This window comes from Parasteatoda tepidariorum, chromosome 3 (assembly GCF_043381705.1).
Source record: "Parasteatoda tepidariorum isolate YZ-2023 chromosome 3, CAS_Ptep_4.0, whole genome shotgun sequence".
In the NCBI taxonomy this organism is placed as follows: domain Eukaryota; kingdom Metazoa; phylum Arthropoda; class Arachnida; order Araneae; family Theridiidae; genus Parasteatoda; species Parasteatoda tepidariorum.
Window position 1 is genome coordinate 53,850,661 of NC_092206.1, and position 22,395 is coordinate 53,873,055.

Genomic DNA, 22,395 nt, shown 5'->3' on the forward strand with positions numbered 1-22,395 from the left:
GTGTTAATCTTTTATCAATAAATAAAATGATAAAATGTCTATATTTTCGATTTCCCATAAATATCTCCAAAAAAGTGGATTAAATTTTCTACATAATATTTTCTGTGATAAAAATAACTTATGTATGATTAATTAATTAGAAAATAAAGAGTGATGTTTTTAACTATAAGAGCCAGTATATATTATATCACTACTCTGGTAAAAAAATTTATCTCCCATAATATTCTGAAAGTAACGAGTTTTATTGATAAAATAATTTTTTAACTAACTTAACTTTTCATCTAAATCCATAATTTCTAGTGCGGAAGTAACAAGTTTACTTTGCTGAAAAAAATATAGCGTTATAATAAACTTCGGTTAGCGAAGGAATTATGTTTTGGCAAATCCATATCTTTCAAACCAAGCTATAGTCAAAAATAGGACCACTTTCATTCTTGCTTATCTGGGAGTGTGCTGTTTTGAGAGCGCAAGAAATTTTGCTGAGAGTTGTGGCTACTTCAGAATAGACATCAGGCGGTTGTAACTCATCGAGTTCCTAAACACCATGTTAAACATCAAAATAATATTCAGAAAGTATGAGTGGTACTCAAATGATAGTCAGAATTTAAAATAAATTTCCCTGCCAGAACTGCAACTTTTAGGATTTTTTATTCCTTTAGGAAAACTTGTGCAAAATGCAGAAAATTTAGTTTATTGTGCATATATAATTACTAGGGCCGGGATGGCCTGATTGGTAGGGCGGTAAGCTCGTGTTCGTGAGAGAGTGGGTTCGAATCTCCTAAGAATCCCCGTGTATTAAATGGTGACTGATGCGCGTTAAATCTGTCAAGATCACAAAGTCCTTCAAGTTTCCATAACAAATCAAAACCTCTGGAGGTATTGAATTGGAGGTTGATCGTTCTCTGGTTCAGGTAAAAATTACGATCTGTCTTGGCCATAGATGGCGCCACTGAAAACAAGAAACGCACCCTCTGCCTTAAAAATTCGCTTGGATTACCATAGCAGGCTTGGTGGTATTGGCAAGTGGCATTAGTCACACTTAATTAATAAAACTTGTCAAAATATAGTTATAAATGTAATACACAATGTAATTGATAAATATATACCACCAAAATAGTAGAGAGATAGTTTATAATTTTTAAGGTTTGGTTAAAAGTCTGAAATAGAATCATATTAAAGCAAGCTTCGGTCTTTTACCAAGCCACTCTGGTGAAACTTAGTTTTATCGGTAAGTCCTAGGAATTACCGGACTACCGGCTCTTACAGTAACATATAAATAAGAACAAAGACAAAAATTAGTGTAAAATTTTTATTCTGTAATTAAAAAAAGAAGAATTATAACGATCGTTTTCCACACTTAATAGTTTTCTGGTATATCTTAAGTTTTACCGATAAAACCAAGGATTTATTAAAGAAGCTTGATAAAAGTCCGAAGTATGCTTTAACTTGATTCCATTTCGGACTTTTACCAAGCCTTTGTGGTAAATTAGGAGTTACCAACGCTTTCTGATAGAAGCCCGAAATGAATGCTCACGGCGATTTGGCCATTTTTACGGAACTTTTTAATGAAAAAGTACTCAATGTATTTGTAAATGGGAAATCCTATCATAAGTAATCTCGTTTCACGCTTTTACCAAAAGAGGATTTTAACTTCCACGTTTCCCCCGCAAAGGTTTGATGAAAGTCCGAAATGGAATCCTGTGTAAGCATACATTACTAGGCTACATCAGTAAATCTTACGTTTCACCGGTAAATCCTAAGATTTACCAGATTTCGAATTTTGATGAAAGTCCGAAATGGAATCCTGTTAAAGCATACTTTACTAGGCTACATCAGTAAATCTTACGTTTCACTGGTAAATCCTAAAATTTACCAGACTTCGAGTTTTGGTAAAAGTCCGAAATGGAATCCTGTTTAAACATACTTTACAAGACTACATCAGTAAATCTTACGTTTCACCGGTAAATCCTAAGATTTACCAGACTTCGAATTTTGATAAAAGTCCGAAATGAAATCCTGTTTAAGCATACTAGGCTACATCAGTAAATCTTACGTTTCATCGGTAAATCCTAAGATTTACCAGACTTCGAATTTTGATAAAAGTCCGAAATGGAATCCTGTTTAAGCATACTTTACTAGGCTACATTAGTAAATCTTACGTTACACCGGTAAATCCTAAGATTTACCGGACTTCGAACTTTTAGAGTAATATCTAAATATAAACAGAGAGAAAAAGTTAGTCTTAAAAAATATTTTATGTTGTAATTATAATTTTTAAAAAATAATTACATCTCTTCTTTCCCAAACTTAATAGCTTCTCGAACATCTTAAAGATCACTCAATCATGCAGAAATGGAAGTTGTTTTAAGGAAGGGAAAGCACCTGAATACTTCAAGACAGCTATCCACCTATCATTCCATCTTACATTACAGCCCTTCAAGTGATTTCCTGCCAAATAATCCCACCACAACAAAAAATTGGCATCAAATCAAAGCTAAAAATCATTGGCACTGCAACCTTAGTTTTCGTTTAAAGAACGAAGAGAGTATAGTACTGGGTCATGGTCTTCACGAAGTAATTTTGTAGCAAAGTGAAATAAAAGGTTTGAATAAGGTCCAAGCGCGGACAAGGGCACTAGATATTGATTTTCTCTGTTTTTGTTGAATAATGTATAAATAATGGGAAGAAGATGTGTAAGGACATTGAATAAATTATTATTTGATATTTTAGAGTTTAGTGTAGTTTTTTTAACGCTTATTTTTTGTGTGCACTGAGTCAGTTTTTTTTTTAACTTTAAGAATATTAGGTACCACACCATAAAAACTTTCGCTTCACATAAATTTTTTTACATGTTTCATGGGATAAAACGAATTTAATGTTTTTATCAATTGATTATAATTTAACTATTTTTAGTGCAATGAGAAAAAACATCGATTTATCTGAAAAAAAATTAATTATCAAAGTATATGTTAAGGGCCGTATCAGGGTTGGCAAGGTTTAGGACAGAATGGATTAATCCACGGTTTAAACCCTGGTTTAAACCGTCCTGTCCAAAACCCCTTCGTCCAAAACTCTGTCTTAAACTGTCCAAAACCCTTTTACTCAAATTATGTCACAATTTTATCTGAACAATATTTAAGAGGTAAAATAAACATAGAACTAATAACATATTGATAATTAAATATACCAGAGAATATTTGTTTTTAAAAGTATAATGTTTTATTAATATTGTTTGACTCTTCAATTTAAACAAAGGAAGATTAATCAGTAATCAAGTTCAATTGGTCCTCTCATTCAATAGTACATAACTACAGTTTGGCCTTGCCATACAGGTTAAAATATTAGGCACTAAGTGCTTGGTTCGTAATAAACAGGTTTATTTATCTATAGTACTATTCAAGAATACTTTTATTTCATTCATGTTCAATTCTTTTAGCATAGTGGTGATACATCACCAGTGACAGTAACTAAGACTGATGTTATGCTCTTCAAAATTGTTAATACATTTTTCAGTTATTTTGTATTTTCAATTTAAACTAATATATTTATATTTAAAAATATTTTTTTTTAAATAGATGTCTTTTTTTATCATCCTGTGATGCAGAAATCATAAAATTTTTTTAAAAAAAATATTGTGAAAAATAAAAGGTTAATTTTTGAACAAATTTAGTATTTTTTTTAAGAAAAATTATTATTTTTTAATATTGCCATATTTATCCTTATGCAAAAATATTATTTATCAGTATTAAAAGCATATTTATATTTAAAGGATTAGTTATTCACTTTTGTTGTTCAATGAATTGTGGAGCTTCAAAAATTATAAACCTTTTCCTATTATATTATATTATTTTCTCTTAATAAGGTATAGTAAATTGTTTAAAAAATATCAAATATTTATTGATACATGTAATTATTATGTGTATAATGGTTACACCAAGAGAATTTTTACCTTTTACCAAAGTTCAAGGTTTTGGACACTTTAAGACAGTTTAACCCAGTTTAGGACAGTTTTACCCAGTTTGGGGCAGTTTTACCCAGTTTAAGACAGTAAAACCCACGTGTCCTGTCCAAAACCAGTTTATGACGTCCAAAACCCCAACCCTGGGCCGTATTCCTCCTACAGAGTGCAGTATTGTTCCTTCTTTATTCGAATGTAATTAAATAAATTTATTAATTGTATAAAAAAATTTAACATATAAGCGAAATTAATTTTCTGAGAAACAAACAACTACATATATTTACATTAATAATCATTTTTCGAAGTTACATTTGAAATAATTATTGATAACGAAACACAACTTAGAAAAATTATATCTCAAATGTTTTGCTTAGGAAAATAAACGATCTAAGATTCTAAATCGTAATTCAATCAATGTAAGATTGAAACTTAGTAAATAAACATCCGACCATTAGACCAAAAGTGTTTTCAGTGAGAATTCGATAAATCAAAGTATCATAAAATATTGGCATTTTTAAAACCTTGCGGTAATGACATATTTTGAAAATTGTTCGCACAATTTGCTGTAAATATCATGCACACTTGCCAATTCTTTCGATTTTTCCGTAATTTTCTTTTCAATTATAATTAAATTGATTACCAAAATTTATATTTCGATATTTATTTCCTAGTTAAACTTTTTTTAATTCTTATGACTACCTTTTCAAGGAAATGAACTTAACATACACAAAAGTCCTCAAAACAATTCAATAATTTGATTAAGTAATAGAGAAGGAAAAAAAACTTTTCTATTTACAATTTTCACAAAATGGCATCGTTTCAATACCTCTAGAAAATTTTTCTTCTGAAAACACAATAAACTATAAACTATAATTAACGAAAACATTAGGATAAACTACATACAAAACTACATACATTGTACGATAATATCATCGTCAATGATAATAACCGAATACATTATTTTAATTTATTTTAATTTATAAAATAAAATCAGCGTTGAAAAGCCGACACATTTTTGGGTTAACAAACATCAACGTTCTCAGTGGCCTTATAATTAACAACCCAGAAGGCAAGGTAACTAGCTCCCTGGCTCAAGCACTGGAACAAACTTGTTTACATCGAAAACATTTTGGTTGAACTAACCCGTATTGCATTATAAGGAAGAATTGAAAAAATCACGAAAATCTTCGCCAGTTAGCCCGACAGTAAAGGGATTTTAATCCGTGACCCGTCTACCACTAAGTATATTTTTCTTCAGCACTGTAGTCAGAGCGAACCGAAGCAGATTTCCAATCCAACAGACTCCGCTGAGGGGCGAACCCAGGTCACCTTATCGGGAGGAGAGTGATCCGTTCCCTTAGCTACTGTGGCTCTAAATAAGATATTATAAAGAATTTTCTTAAATTTCAATTGGGAGTCGTGGTGGATCAGGGGATAGAGCGTTCGCCTTCCAATGAGGGGAGCTGGGTTCGAATCCCAGCGAATGCTGGTAATTACAAATTCCACACCTGGCTTGCACCGACTACGGCGCTGACGTAGAATATCCTCAGTGGTCATGGGTTACCCTTGCCATTGAGTCAACCCTGGAAGATTTTCGTTGTTTTGCTCTCCATGTACGAAAATGCTGGTTAGTTTTATCAAAAAGTCCTCCACGAAGACAAATTTCGCCCACTACTTGATCCGGCAGTTTCCTTGTCTTCTGGATTGGGTTCAAAATTACAAGGTTACGGTGTCGAACATTAGTTGTTTCTAAGTAACGCTGTTTTGTAGATTTCATATTTAATGTTCTCCCTATTTGTTAAAACTCTAATTTGAAACTTTTTGAATATGTTTGCTTAAGTCAGTGTTTCCCAAAGTGTGGTACGCGTACCCCCAGGGGTACAGGAACAGTTTAGCGGGGAATGGGGATACACGTTCTTATACGAAAATTTCACAAAATTTTATTGAAAAACAAAGCAAGCCATGAAAATTTACGATGACGTATTTTTCTATTGGCTATTTTTTGCAGAGTTAACAGTTAATAATGAGAGGTATCAACAGCCAGTTATGATTTTTAACTTTTGGGAATTTTTTTTACAGTACAAAATACATTCATTTTGTATTAGTGGTACACAGCGTTACGAAAAATTTAGAAAGGGTACACAAAAGTCATAAGTTTGGGAAACACTGGCTTATGTGATTGAACGTTTTGAGCGAACTCCGAGTTATCGATGTGTCCCCAGATGCCCCCTTGCGTGGGCGGGGCGGGGTTAAGCTAGTTATTAATTGTTGTAAACCCAAAAATTGGACCGGCTGTTCGACGACGGTTATAAAATTTCAATTGTTATGCAAAAATAATGCTAATTACTTGAACAAAACAACAAGATATACAATCAGTACATACATATCAATATTTCTCAACGATACAATCGCGATGTTGAAATTCCTATATTTTCTAGAATGTTTATTATTTATCATTCAATTCGATGATGTATTTACCGTCATCGATATCGAAAATAATATTAGCAAATCGGAAAAAGTATCCTTTCATAAAGTTTTAAAAAAATATCCTATGCCTACAAACAATTAAAGTAATGAAGCAGTTTCTTGAACTTAATATACGATAATGTCCACACGACGTCATCGCCCAATTACGAGAGAAATGTGTCCGACACGAGAACGAGTTTACGATCTTTGCCGAAAGATTTAGTATGGGCAAAGGAAACACTGCAGCCTATTATAGGTGGAGTCAAAGCGAATATGTATATTTATTATGCTTGGCAACGGCCTGCTCTCGAACTTTCATAAAATATTATAGCGGAAATATAGTCAGGATTTGAATGAACACATGCTCTGGCAGACAGGATGACGCAATACATTTATCGATCTCGTTAAAGTCGGAAAGATGTGTAAAAGAAGCTGTGTCTAAAGCAGTGCTGCAGGAAATCCGGAAATATTTCTTAATTACTTTTGAACTATCGATTTCATTCATAAGTTTAAATGCGAAATTTCATCAATTATAGAACAAAAAGAAATATTTAAAAATAATGCTTGACGTTATTAAATTTTTTCCTAAATATTCTCAATTAATGTTTATTTACAGCGATAATTTTCAAAGCTTTTACTTGCATCTTCCTACGAAAATTTAACTCATAAATAAATTTTCGATGCTGTTTAAATAGTTAATTTGCATCTTGGTTCAAACCCAAGTTCTGGATTGAATTAGATTGGATTGAGATTAGAAGTTGATAACACAAAAGCCGGATGCAGCTATACCGCATCAAACGCAAACATAATATACTTAAATAGATTGGATTTGATGTTAAGTTTGACAAAATAAAGTAGTTTAATTTTAAATCGTTTTCAATTTTATTCCGAATATTATTTAAGTCTTTAATTAATTGAAGGCCGACTTTTTTTTAACTAATTAATATAATTTCCAAAGTTTTCACTTGCATCTTCATACAGAAATTTAGCTCATTTCTGAAAATTTTTTGATACTCTTTAAAAGGTTAATGGAAATCTTGGTTCAAACCAAAAATCTAGATTGGATTGAATGTAGAGTATGATAACATCAAAGCTAGAAGCAGCTCTACTGCACTAAACGAAAACATTACAACTCAAAGTAAGGAAATTGAATGTTATAGAATAAATCTGGCTCAAAAATTGAAGATAAGAAGTAGGAAAAATCTTAACGAAACCTCGGAGCTATGAAACCAGCGTTTATATCCTTTAAAGCGAAGATAAGTAAAGGATTCGTAAAATTGTGTTTGGTAAATTTTGACAGAAAATATTCTTAGTATCGGATGGACCATAGGTTCGAATCCCATTTGTGTCAAACTGACTGTGAGGGGTTTTCTTATTATATAGATCAAATGATACTCATGAAAGAGAATGAGATTGATCTTCGCTAAAATACGTTTATTTAAGTTTGAATTTTCAGCACAAATATTTTGCATAAATAAATATTAAAGGTTCTGTTGTGCGATCACTACAGAAATTTAAACTCTTATAGTTATTTCATAGCAGTTAACGTAAAAACATTAAATAATAATACGAATTTTATATTGATAAAATAAAACATTTCGAGCAAAAGAAGAAAAGAAACGTGAGGAAAACCTACTTTAAGATATTGTGTTGAAGTAATTCTAGTAGTTATACAGCGACTATATTAATTTAAAAAAAAAAGAATAAAAGAAAAATGCAAACAAAAGAAGGGAAAGACAACAGATGCGAGAGAATTATTTTATAAAAAATCACACCAACAGGGAGAGAAAATGTCGAAAATGTCAAAATAAAGAAAAGCTACGATTTTGTGAAAAAGAAATTCGTTTGTGAAGAAACTTTTTAATATTTTAAAACAACGTTGCATTTCTCGGAAAAACAGAGAATTCGTGGCACTGTAACGTGACACGGAGCTTTTGCAACCTGCTCCAAACTGTTCTGACTACGTTGTTCGAAAAACAGACAGAAAAATTTAAGAGAAAAATGAGATGTTATTTTCTTCTCTTATTGTTAGAAACAAAAGATTTTGTGAAGAATTCAAATGTTTTGAAAGTAAACTTTTCATTTTAATACAAAATATTCTCAAATACTGGACCGACAATATTTTTATCACTTTCCATAAAAATAAAAATTAATATAAGTAGTACTAGTAATTTATTTACGTCACACTAGACCTGTACAGTGGGCTATTGGCGACAGACTGGAAAACATACTTAGGGATGATCCATCTCAATTTTAATAATCTGCAGAGGAGATTTAAGACCCGGATGCGTAGATTAAGTAGCGACACGACGCCATCTTGGTGGCGGCTACTCTCAATGTAGAAATAAGGAATTAGTATTCTTAAACGCCATTTTTTCTTGGTCAATATTTAAATATTTTTGAAGTTAACTTAAATATTTACTATTTATTTATTTTATTTTTTTCTTTCTGAAATTATTTGTTTTATTTTTATTCTATTCAGTGAAAATAATATCTTATCTATATAAGTTAAAACTTTCTCATTTCGTCTTTCATAATCTGCTATAATTTTTTTCTTTTTCTTAACTCTTTCAAATTTTTTGTAGTCAGATTTTTTATGAGGTTTAAAGGGTGGTAAGATTTGGGAATTTAAATCATTACGGACATTATTATCAGTGTTCAAAGAAAAAGGAAATTTTTTTCCACAATATTTCAAATCTTTTTCTTCTTAATCAATACCAATTGTTATTTGGTCTTTCATAATGAAAAATTACTTAAACTTTAAGTACAATTAGTAGAATTTAAAATTAAATATTAAATTTTAGATGCAAATAACAAAATCGAAAAATATTTCGAAATTGCTGTTTAATTTTTAAAATACCAAATTAAATAAAAATGTGCTTATCAATTAACTATAAAACAGTACTTTTCCATTTCCGGGGAAAGTAAATAAAGCAATTTTACTTATTTATTTTTATATTATTTTTCGTATGTTTTTTTAAATAGCACTTAAAATATTTAAAAAAAAAAACAGTTTAATTTATCTGCACTTGATGACTTTGCATTGGAAAAGTACCTATAAAACACACTTTAAATATTAAACCAATATACTTACTTGAACTAAATTAATATTTTCAAAAAAATTTCAGGCTGTTAATTTCACAATTTAATCTAGTCTTTAACTGTATTATCTAATCGATATAACAAAAAAAATAGTTAAAGCCATTTAATTTATATAGATTCCACCATGATTGAAATATATTATCTGAGTATTTATAATATTGCATGGTAAATATTTCATTTTAATAAATAATTCTTGATATTTAAACAAACAAAAACATGTTAATTTTATCAAGTGGATAAAGTAAAACAAACTGCAAGGTATATTGAATAAAAAAATAAATACATATTTTATTGAATAAGTACAAAGATATTCAAATTATATTCAATTTGATTTTTTAATAATTTTATATTTTAATTATAAATAATAATGTTAAGGAAAATAATTCCCATAATTGTTAGTTAATTGAAATAGACACATAGTTCTTTTATAAAATGAAACAAAGCAATTCAAATTTTCAATATAGACATTTCTTAAAAACTTAAAAGGCAAAATTCTACATAAGCAAAACAAAATAAGGATCAATTTAAAATATAACGGAACAATTATTTTTTAGCTTTTCCTTAATATTAAACTTTATCGTACTTAACATCGTTTGGAGTCCATTTATCTCTACCAATTCTATGCAGCCATACTTTCGTCGTACTTTATTCTGATCTCCATCAGGTAAACGATATAATTTAAGGCCTAATTTTGACTTATTAGAACATCCAAATGCGCAACAACCTGCCATTATTAATTTAAAAATATGAAACAAATAAAGTGAAAAGAAAAGCGAAAATAGAAATAACAAATTGATGAAACTTCACCATTCAAACCTGTCAACAAAATGGCGGCTGTTAAACCATGTGATCGGCGACAGCCAATAAAAATTGAAGGCAGCACAAAAATCACAAGGAGTTTAACGAGGACTAACCTCGGTCCATTTGCAAGTTAATCAAAGTGAACAAAAACACACTCATTGACCGCTACCACCAATGCTTGACTTCGGTGATCCACAAATAATCGTGTATTACCGATACTGTGGGAAAAAATTCATGTAAAATATACATTTAGAAATAGAATTTTTTTAAAATTGATATTCGTCATTTAAATATCAGTAGGGCAGATTTGTTGGCCACTCTTTCAGGGGCACCATGTTAGGTGGGCTAACGTTGCTTCCACTGTAAGGACAGATAGTGCAGAGTAAGAAAGAACATCCATGGCTTGTCCGAGATTCGAACCCTGGACCTTTCTGATGAGAGGTCAGCTCAATGACCACTACACATCCGGTCGGCAGAAAGTGAGAATTTGATTGGTGCATTTTAAGTAAAACGATCAAACCATATTCATTAGGAATATTCCCTAAGTTTGAAAAAGTTGAAATTGTATTGTACTGTTTTATAAGATTTTAATTTTTTTTTTGGGGGGGGGGGTTAAATATTCTGATAGAATCATTTTAAATGTTGATACAAGAATTATGATTGAATGTTATTGAATACGGAATTATTGAATTATTAAAGAACAACGGCATCGCAACAGTTAAACGAACAACAACCGTTGAACGATAAACATTTCTAAAGTAGAACAAACTTGGAGCGGGTTCGAAAATATCCGTGTCGCGGAACTGACCTAGACGGTCATTGATTTTAGTAATTTTAATTTTTCATCAAAGAGAGAAATTCTTGCCAAGTTGGCGAATTTAAAAAAAAAAAAAAAATTTTATATTTGAGCTATTTGTTCATTTTAAAGCTCAGACAATTATTTTATGACAAGAAATATCCACAGTTTAGAATTGAAACTCTGCTTTGAGTTTAAGGTATTTAAAATATGATTTTTTAGTTTTTTTTCTTTCTTTTTTTTTTGCTTGTTATTTATTTATGTGGTTTCTTCCATTTTAAAAAAACTACGAAAACTCGCTTAAGTTACGCAACTAACATAATTAGCATATTTGGGATAGACTGCTCGTCTTATTTTAGAATCTTGGTTGAAATCTGGATTTCAATTGAAGTAATTATCGTTTTTTTTTTCTTCAAAAAATGAAAAAGGAATTCGACGGTCATTCAACTCTTACTATTTTTCAAAGTCTTTATTTTTATTTATTTATTTATTAACTTTTCAATTTCTTCATCAGTAAAATGTATCAAATATTTTCTTAAGAAATTGGACACGCATTCTCATTGTAATTTTGCGAAAAACGCACAGAAAATGTCTTTCTTTTTCTTAAAAAACTATGATGAACAAAATTTTTAGTTTAACTCTGCTAATGCTGTTTTCTTTTATTAACGTAAATTAAGATACATAAAACAATCCTTCCAGTAATAGGTGGTCACAATGCTATTTTTTAACATAAACGATATTCTTTTTTATAATATATATATTACGCTTTCGTGGAAGATTTTTTGGTGGCATTCATCCGCATTTGCTTTACATGAAGAGAAAAATCACGAAAACCTCCCACGGTTAGCCTTACGGCAAGAGGACTCTAACCCACGTTCCATCTGCCACTGAGGATATATTTTACGTCAGCCTTGTAGTCAGGGAGAGCCGGATACGGAATTCGTATCTACCAGCCATCGCTGGGGTTCGAACTTGGTTCACCTCATTGGAAGGAGAACGCTCTGCCACCAAAGGCTCTATAGCTACATATTATACTATACATACATGTTTTTAAATTTTTATCTGATTCTTAATCTGTAAAAGACGAGTCGCGGAGGCTCAGGAGCTTGAACTGAAATTGGAAACTTACATTTGCTAACTTGCATAATTTCGATGGCAATTTAAACCATGAAGATTAAACAAAAAATCGCTCATGAAATGAGATTTTGCGCTTTTCCGTAAGTATGTTCTGTTCAGTGCAGTTACTACAGAAAAATTTCGAATCTCTACAGAGCATGTGCAGAACACACGCATATAGTTGTGCCGGATGTTACGTGAAAGTGATAAATCTCTCTATTAAATCAAAAGTTATAAAGGGTGAAACTTTTTCTATTTTGTCCATTGAGAAATTTGGAATCATAAGAAAAGCGCACGAAAAAAAAAATATTAAAGCACTGCCACATAAACTAATTCTGTATGTAGTTAAATTGAATAATGATGAGTGACGTCACCAAATCACTACATAGTTTTAACTTTTGAAGTTCGAAGAAGGTTGTTATAGTTGAATGGCAAACTGTAAAAATTAATTACTCATTATCGTTATTCACCCATAAATCTACAATGTTCCATTTTCAAAGGAAACTTTTTTTTTTTTTTTTAATTTCTGAAGTAAAAATGAATGAATGAATTAATGTCCGTTCAGTTCAACTATGTCGAAATTCATGAACATCATTGAAACCAAATATAATTACCGGTCTCATCTCGGAGTCCTTAAAAATAACCAAAAATGAACTTTTTATTAATTTAAATTTTCATTCGTAATTAATAAATGTATTTATAAATTTACTCATAAAAATCATGAATCCAAAAAGAGTATGTCATAAACTATGGCGGTAAGTTTATTTACCGAAGTTCAAAAGAGCTTAAAATTGGACATGAAAATAAAAATTTTGAATTTTTCTTTGTTCGTTCACCAAAAAATTATTTTTAATTTTTTAAATATTATTACTATCCCCGCGGCAGAATCGCGGCGACACGGCGACATTGTCGCAGTTCGTCACAGAGTTCTTGCAGAATGATTTTTTCTTTCGGAAAGTGAAAATAATTACTTTTCTTCAGAAATTTACTCGTAATATTTGAATCATTCCTTTAGGTTTAGGTGATATAATGTTCCGATTGTATTATCGGCAGATAATTATTGATCGGCAAATTGATTTTCCCGTGGATTTCAAAATCCCGATATATTTCAAACAATATGGAAAATTCGAATCATGCATTTGAGTATATACTTTTTAAGACAATTATTCCATCGAATTTTATGCAGCTATTGCTATTAATTTCTCCATAGTTTTTAAATTTGATATTTTTTATACAATATTAATTTTTACAACAACTTAATCTCGAAACGAAACACGCATTTGAGAAGTCCGATTATCGTGATTTCGTAATCGGTCTTTTTCTTCTGTAATTACTACTATGGATTTCATGATTTTTTATTATTTTTTCTACTGTGATGATTATTTACAAAATGCGAAGAAAGAAATAATTTTTGCGCCCCCCCCCCTAACAAAATGCGAGAATATCACCCATATTAGAATAAAAAATTGTTACGTGTTAAATTTTAAAAAAATATATATATAGCTTTTTTTGTAAACATTGCGCTTGTATTATTTTAAATTAGTAACACATACGTTTGTTATTATTGAAAGTATCTTGCAGAAAGATATTAATGCTAGAGAGTTTTGTCGCAGATAGCTAGAAATAATTCTGCCACAGGGATTACTATAAAAAATACATCAATTATATTTAATTCGTTTTAATCAATAATATAATTTCTAATTCGATCTTTGCTGTAAGTAACGCTGAAAATAAAATCAATTTCCGGTTAGAAGTGAATTTCAGTCAATAAAATTTTATTCTTTATTTTAAAACGAGAAAAAAAAACGCTTAGAAATTAATATTTTCGTACAAAAAAAATGACTTTAAACAGACTCCGTTTCAAAATTTCGAAGGTCGTTACGGTTGAATGACAAATTGAACAAAATTAATTACCCATTTTCGTTATCCACTCATCTAGAATGTTTCATTTTCAAAGGAAACCTTTTTAAAAAAACAAAAACAATTCTGAAGGAAAAATGAATGAATTCTGATAAAAAATAAATAATGCACGTTGAGTTCAACTATGTTTAAATCCTTGAAATACAAATACAACTACATTAGAAAAACTAAGATATAATCAATCTTATTTCGAGTCTTTAAAAAAAAAAAAATTACTTTTTATCAATTTAAATTTTTATTCATTATTAATCACTGTATTTATAAATTTATTCATAAGATTATAAGAATCCAAAATATTTTAGTAGTCTTTTTTTTAACGAAGTAGCAAAAAGCATAAAATTGGATATGAAAAAGACAATTTTGATTTTTCTTTCCGCAAAAAATTTTACATATTTTTATACATTTAATTTTGCATATTATAATAAATGTATTAATTATATTTATTCCGTTGTCATTAATAATATAATTTTCAATTTAATTATCACAGTGTATTTATTATTTTTAATTAACTCGCTGTAAATAAAATTTCTGATTAGAAGTGAATTTCAGTAAATAAAGTTATATTCGGATTAAAGTGGGGAAAAAAAGCTTCGATTTTTTTTTTTTTTTTGGTGCTAAAAAGACTTACGAAAATCCATTTCAAATTCAGTAAAGTATTGCGAAATCATTGCCTGCCATCACAGTTACTGCCTATGCTTACAAACGATGCNGCCTTCGAGGAAGATTTTTTTTTGGTGGCATTCACCCGCATTTGTTTTACATGAAGAGAAAAACCACGAAAGCCTCCCACGGTTAGCCTTACGGCAAGAGGACTCTAACCCATGTTCCATCTGCCACTGAGGATATATTTTGCTCAGCATTGTAGTCAGGGAGAGCCGGATACGGAATTCGTATCTACCAGCCATCGCTGGGGTTCGAACTTGGTTCACCTCATTAGAAGGAGAACGCTCTGCCACTTGAGCCACCAAAGGCTCTATAGCTACATATTATACTATACCAGTGATTCTCAACCACTGTGCCGCGGCACTTTTGTGTGACGCCAAATTCTTAAAATGTACCGCCAAATATTAGAAATTATACAATAAAAATTGTAATGCTTTTTTTTATTATGAGTAAAGTTTAAATTAAAGAAAAGTATATATATATAATATTATATATAAAATATTACTTTTTATAGTTTTTCCACGCTTTAACAGCGTGAACGTCTTTGTCGGCGATTGTCTTGTCTCTGACAATATTAAAATAAGTTAAAATAAGATGGAAGTGTTTAAATTTTCTTTGACACACAATTTTAAAAAATTTTGAAATAAGTAAGAAATTTAATGACTATTAAAATCAGTAATTAACAAAGGAAAGCAAGCTAAATATTAACTTTCAAACGGAAATAAAAGCTAATCATTAAAGTAAGCTAAGTAATTAATAAACAAATTAACAAAGGATAACTAAAAAAGCAAATATATAAAAAACAAATTAACGAAGGATTACTAACAAATAAATAAGCTGACAATTAATAATTAGCAATAAAACTAGTTAACAAGAAATCACAAAAAATAACAGTTAATGTAAAAAAACTAACAGTTAAAAGCTATAGAAAACAAGCTAACAATTAAAAACTAGCAAAAAAAATAATAATAAATAACTGTTACGAACTAATAAAAAATTAGTTGAAAGAAAAAATTAATCCCTTAATAAACGTGCTTTTTTAGTACATATTATTTTATTTTACATTCAAAATTACTATCACAAACTATTTAGCGCAGAGTATAATAGGTAATTAACAACTTTTAATCTAATTTTTTTCATTGTGTGCCGTCAAATTTCGAAATCGTTAAAAGTGTGCTGCAATAAAAAAAAGTTTGAGAATCACTGTACTATACATACATGTTTTAAAATTTTTATCTCATTCTTAATCTGTAAAAGACGAGCCGCAGAGGATCAGGAGATTAAACTGAAATTGGAAACTTACATTTGTTAACTTGCATAATTTCGATGGCAATTTATCATTTATAATTATTATTAAGCAAAAAATCGCTAATGAAATGAGATATAGCACTTTTCCGTAAGTATGTTCTGTTCGGTGCAGTTACTACAGAAAAATTTAGAATCTCTACAGAGCATGCGCAGAACACGCGTACGTAGTTGTGCCGGATGTTATGTGAAAGTGATAAATCTCTCTATTAAATCAAAAGTTATAAAAGGTGAAACTTTTTTTTATTTTGCCCATTGAGAAATTTGAAATCATAAGAAAAGCGCACGAAAAAAAAAATATTAAAGCACTGCCACATTAATTAATTCTGTATGTAGTTAAATTGTATAATGATGTATGACTCACCAAATCACTACTTTTAACTTTTGAAGTTCGGAGAAGGTCGTTATAGTTGAATGGCAAACTGTAAAAATTAATTACCTATTATCGTTATCCAGCCATAAATCTATAATGTTCCATTTTCAAAGGAAACATTTTCTTTTTTTTTTTTAATTTCTGAAGCAAAAATGAATGAATTAATGCCCGTTTAGATTAACTATGTCCAAATCTATGAGCATCAATGAAACCAAACATGATTACCGGTCTCATCTCGGAGTCTTTAAAAATAACCAAAAAAAATTTTTTTATTAACTTAAATTTTCATTCGTAATTAATAAATGTATTTATAAATTTACTCATAAAAGTTAAAAGAGTCCAAAATATTAGAGTACATCATAAACTATGGCTGTAAGTTTATTTAAAGAAGAACAAAAAAGCGTTAAGTTGGACGTGAGAATGACATTTTAAAATTTTTCTTTATTCGTTCACCAAAAAACTTTTTTATAATTTTTTAAATGTTATTACTATAAAAAATACATCAGTTATGTTTAATTCGTTTTAATTAATAACATAATTTCTAATTTAATCTTTGCAGTGTAAATAAGGCTGAAAATAAAATCAATTTCCGGTTAGAAGTGAATTTTAGTGAATAAAATTTTATACTATATTTTAAAACGAGAAAAAAACGCTTAGAAATGCATATCTTCGTACAAAAAAAAATGGCTTAAAACAGACTCCGTTTCAAAATTTCGAAGGTCGTTACGGTTGAATGACAAATTGAACAAAATTAATTACCCATTTTCGTTATCCACCCATCTAGAATGTTTCATTTTCAAAGGAAACCTTTTTAAAAAAAACTAAAACAATTCTGAAGCAAAAATGAATGAATTCTGATAAAATTCCTAATTCTAAATTCCTAATTCTTGAAATACAAATACAACTACATTAGAAAAACTAAGATATAATCAATCTTATTTCGAGTTTTTAAAAAAAAAAAAAAAAACTACTTTTTATCAATTTAAATTTTTATTCATTATTAATCACTGTATTTATAAATTTATTCATAAGATTATAAGAATCCAAAATAATTTAGTAGTTTTTTTTTAACGAAGTAGCAAAAAGCATAAAATTGGATATGAAAAAGACAATTTTGATTTTTCTTTCCGCAAAAAATTTTACATATTTTTATACATTTAATTTTGCATATTATAATAAATGTATTAATTATATTTATTCCGTTGTCATTAATAATATAATTTTCAATTTAATTATCACAGTGTATTTATTATTTGTAATTAACTCGCAGTAAATAAAATTTCTGATTAGAAGTGAATTTCAGTAAATAAAGTTATATTCGGATTAAAGTGGGAAAAAAAAAAAGCTTTTTTTTTTTTTTTTTTGGTGCTAAAAAGACTTACGAAAATCCATTTCAAATTCAGTAAAGTATTGCGAAATCATTGCCTGCCATCACAGTTACTGCCTATGCTTACAAACGATGCCGCCTTAATGTGAGCGAAAAAAAAGCGATTCCGTCTGAAATATATTATATATATTTCAGAACTGAATCAAAGGGATTTTTGTAAATTTATTTAACTTGAAAATAATAATAAAGTGTATTAAAAATAATAAAAAAGATAATTAAAATATTTATCAGACTTCATATCTACAATCTACACGTCATCTTTAAGAAATAAAAAATTAAAAAATTAAAAAAAAAAAAGAGAGAGAGAGAAATTGCTTATCTAAGAGGAGAGGTTGATTGATCTTCGAACCTGCGAGTATGTTTCCCAGCAGAACAAACCGAATTTCATTTTCTTCCACATCATTTACAAAAGAAGCATTTTCAAAAAGTTTCCTACTTCCATAAGATAAGAGAGAGTTGATGGTTCACATTTAGTTAATATTCCGTTTAAAACATCTATTTAATATATCTTTTAAAACAATTAAAGTATATTGTATAAATTTGATTGTTGTGTGTGGTATTTTCATTTTAAAATAATCAATAAAGAGAATTTAAAAAAAGAGAGAAAAGAATGGAAGATTAAGGTTTGATAGAAGTAATTTAATTTTTCCCATAATAATAAGTAATAATTTTAAGCATCACGAGCAGTTTGACTCAATAATTTTAAAAAATTCAAGGAATTTCGAACTATTTTATTTTGGTATTTATTTAATTTGAGAATCAAGTCACGCTAATTTTTAGAAGAAAAAAAATATCTTCTTTCAGAATCCTATGAAACATGAAATTATTAAAATCGAAATATAAAATTTTGCATAATAAATGAATTTTCAAAGGTTCAAAACTTTATTCTAGATCAAAGGTTAAAAAATCTTTTTTTAGAATCCTATGAAATATGAAATTATTAAAATTGAAATATAAAATTTTGTATAATAAACGAAATTTCAAAGGTTTAAAACTTTATTCTAGATCAAAAGTTAAAAAATCTTATTCTAGAATCCTATGAAATTATTAAAATCGAAATATAAAATTTTGTATAATAAACGAAATTTTAAAGGTTCAAAACTTTCAAGCTTCCTAAAGAAATTAAAAATGAATGCACAAAATATCATTACTATGACCACTTATGGATATAATAAGCCTGCAATGCTTCAAACTAGTTCTCATTTAAAATTACAAATCTTCTATTCAAGCTAGTTCTCTTTTAAAAATATAATTATATCTAGTTTTTTTTTATCCTAAAAAAAAGATTAAGAGGATCTAAATAAGAAAGAAAATAATGGAATAGTAAGGTTTGGTAGATTTATATTATTTTTATGTAATAATAAGTAATCATCATGCGAATTTTTCACACAATAATAAGTTATCATTTTAATTATGATGAAATATTTTAAGCATCACGTAACGGTATAGCTCAATTAATAATTTAAAAAATTCGAAGAAATTCGAAACATTTTATTCTAGTATTTATTTAATTTAAGAATTCAGTTATTGAGATATTTCAGAGAAAAAAAATCTCATTCTAGAATTCTATGAAATATTATGAAATTAATTAATTGGTAATATAAAATTTCGTATTATTAACGAAACTATCAAAGGTTCACAACTTTCCAACATCGTATAGAAATTAAAAATGAATGCACAAAATATCATTGCGATGACTAATATGAATGTATAAGCTTGCAATGTTTTAAACTAGATCTTATTTAAAACTTCAAATAAGAATCAAAATAAGATCTAGAAGGTTTTCACGTACTACCAGAGTTACAAGTATTGGTTGAAAATCGCATGCAGTGCAAGATATTTTTATTACCCTTCTATATTTTATACTTTACGAATCTATTTATAATACCAGATCTTTAAATAATGAAAAAAAATGTAATTTTTTATTTAGCAATATGTATCTTAGAAGACAGTAAACTCATTAATGTGATGAAATATTTTCTAAATTAGTTAAATGTTTTTTAAATTATTTTCCATTGTTGCACATAAAATGATAAAATTAATTTTTTTAGTATTTTTCACATGCGGCATATTTTTATATTGTTATTTCGGTTCAAAAAATTAAAATCAAAAATTTATCAAAAAATTAATTTAATCAAATTATTAACTAATTTAATCACTAATTTATTAACTAATATATTAACTAATTTAATCAAAAAATTAATTGAAAACAAACAAGGCTCAAATTTTTTACCTATTTATTATTTTCTAAACATATAAAAAAAAAATCAAAAATTGCTACCTCTTCACTGATGAAATTATATCAAATACTGTCCAATATATTGAACGCTGATTATCAAGAGATTATTTATATTTAACACACACATTACACATACGTACTTTTTCTAAAAATATATTCTCAAGCAAAAAATTTAAAATAAAAAATAACAATAATAAAAATCTGACCTTTCAGTTTCCTCCGTAGGCATGCTTGGTTTAATAGCACCACCAAGCACGTGATTAGCAAGTTCAATCCTTTTAGATTCAGAGTTAGTCCTGACCCGAGATGCGGTCAAACCAGCAGCAGCATCACCAACAATATTATTTACAAGCACATTACTTTGGTTTAGGACGGCTTCAGGTGCATTATCATAAACAGCAGTCTGTGGTGGAGATTGATTGGGAATCCCGTTATTGACAACCATCGCTACGGGTTGAGGATAAGGCATGGCATTGGCATAAGCATCAGCAGGTACAGACTGTACAAATATGCTCTGGTTGTTCACCAAGTTATTGTTAAAGTTCTGATCCACCCCGGTGGTCTGTAAGCTCATATCTTGGATCAGAGTGACAGGCTGCAGGTGATCTGCCTGGGGAAGAATTATTCCATACATGTGCTGGGTGCCCATTACAAAATTACCACTGAAAGTTTGATTGATGGGAATTTCGTACACTTGAGCATAATTATCGGCATGAACACCCTCCGGATCACAATTGGTGATCTGTATGGTCGGGGGAGTAACTGTCCCATTCTGGTTCTCAGGTTTAGAGGGCTCATCAGTCGGCGGATCCTTAAAATCCATGCAGATCCACCTTCCTCGTTTGAAAGGCTCGCTGCTCATAATTTTCACGACTTTGAATCTTCTTTGCCAGTTGTTCGGCAAAGGGTTCATGATTGGCACTTGAGCGCTGATTGGACTTTCGGACTTACTGGTCATCATGGTCACCCCACCTGCGACCGGACCGATAGCGGTGTAAGTCGGAGTGACACCAAGACTCAGATTCATATTCCGATCCATGATATTAGTAGGCAACTGGGCGAATATGATGGGTCCACAAGGTGACTGCAAGTCATCTACGAAATCTTCCGAGTGGTATCCTTCATTATCAGCACGCGATGAATCCAAAAAATCAGAACTCAGGTCATCAGTGTGACTTTCATCCAAGTCGTCAGCGCTGTCATAAGCAAAATCTTCGTTCTTGCGTGAACCCTGAACAGTTACACTTGTTATTTGAAAAGAATTCGTATTTCTTCGAGACAGATTTAAATCGGTCGGCGGTGCTGGCAAATTTCCGTTATCCGAAGGCATTTGGTCGATATACAGGGTAGTCGACGGCGAGAGGATGCCTACTACGTACGGCTGGCTGTCGTTACAATTGCCGGTGTTTCTATTATCTCCCATATCGGAGCAGAAACAATTATATGAAAGCAATAGCCAAGAGTAGAAAGCTAAATGCATACAGATATGCTTCTAAATCAGCTCCTACGAGCCAAAAATAAATTAGCTACAGAAAGAGCGCACTATCAAAACATTTCTGTTCAAGAACTTTTAATACTTTCTAACAACTCCGACACTCCCACGGACGAATACAAGAATATGGCGATCATATGTTTACAGCAGACGAAAGGGATTTCACTCAAGTCGTGAGTAGTAGTCAGCGCCATCTATGCACACATATTTGAAAGTAGCTCAAGGTCGATGCTGTTAACTGAGAATAATATATTGAAAAGCAAACGAGAGAAGTCTAAAGGTAACTTTGGACGTAAATCAAAGTCATGGTGGTGCCATCTAGTAACTAATTGTTGAACTGTCACAATAACTAAGAGTTAAAATAGGAAAGTTATATTGCCAAATTCTAAGATTTCAGATAAGTTAAAGAAAAGTCAAATAACTATTAAATAATTTATTTAAAAATTAACTGCTTCCTTTGCTGTTTGTCACAAATCTACTATCAGTAGTTTCTGTAGATGTATTTGTAATTCTTTTTTTACGTCACAAGTTATAAAAACAATTTTTTTAAAGTGAGTTAAATTAATTTACTATCTCAATTTTTGAACTAGTTTTTATAAAATGTTTTAATAAATTGGAAAAAGAGAAGCTTTTTTATTTGATTAATGCAACTTTATATCAATTACATTATTCAGAGGGGTATTAATAAGTAAAAAGTATTTCAATAATTTAAATGCCTTAAGGTATAGAATTAAAGCCAACTAATAGTTTATGTCTACATGTAGAATAAAAATAACA

The 22,395-nt window shown here is 29.5% G+C and overlaps 1 protein-coding gene across 6 annotated transcripts in view; it reads right to left on the reverse strand.

Annotated features, from left to right (window-relative positions):
* Positions 1-21,810, reverse strand: part of LOC107443996 (TSC22 domain family protein 4) — a 290,113-nt gene extending 268,303 nt beyond the window's left edge. For all 6 annotated transcript variants that reach the window (XM_021145687.3, XM_021145686.3, XM_071178647.1 and 3 more), the window contains exon 1: positions 20,333-21,810. In XM_021145687.3, the coding sequence (XP_021001346.2) occupies positions 20,333-21,606 (1,274 nt within the window). In that variant the 5' untranslated portion in view covers positions 21,607-21,810. The remainder of the gene's footprint in view (positions 1-20,332) is intronic.
* Between the last annotated feature and the right edge of the window lie 585 nt (positions 21,811-22,395).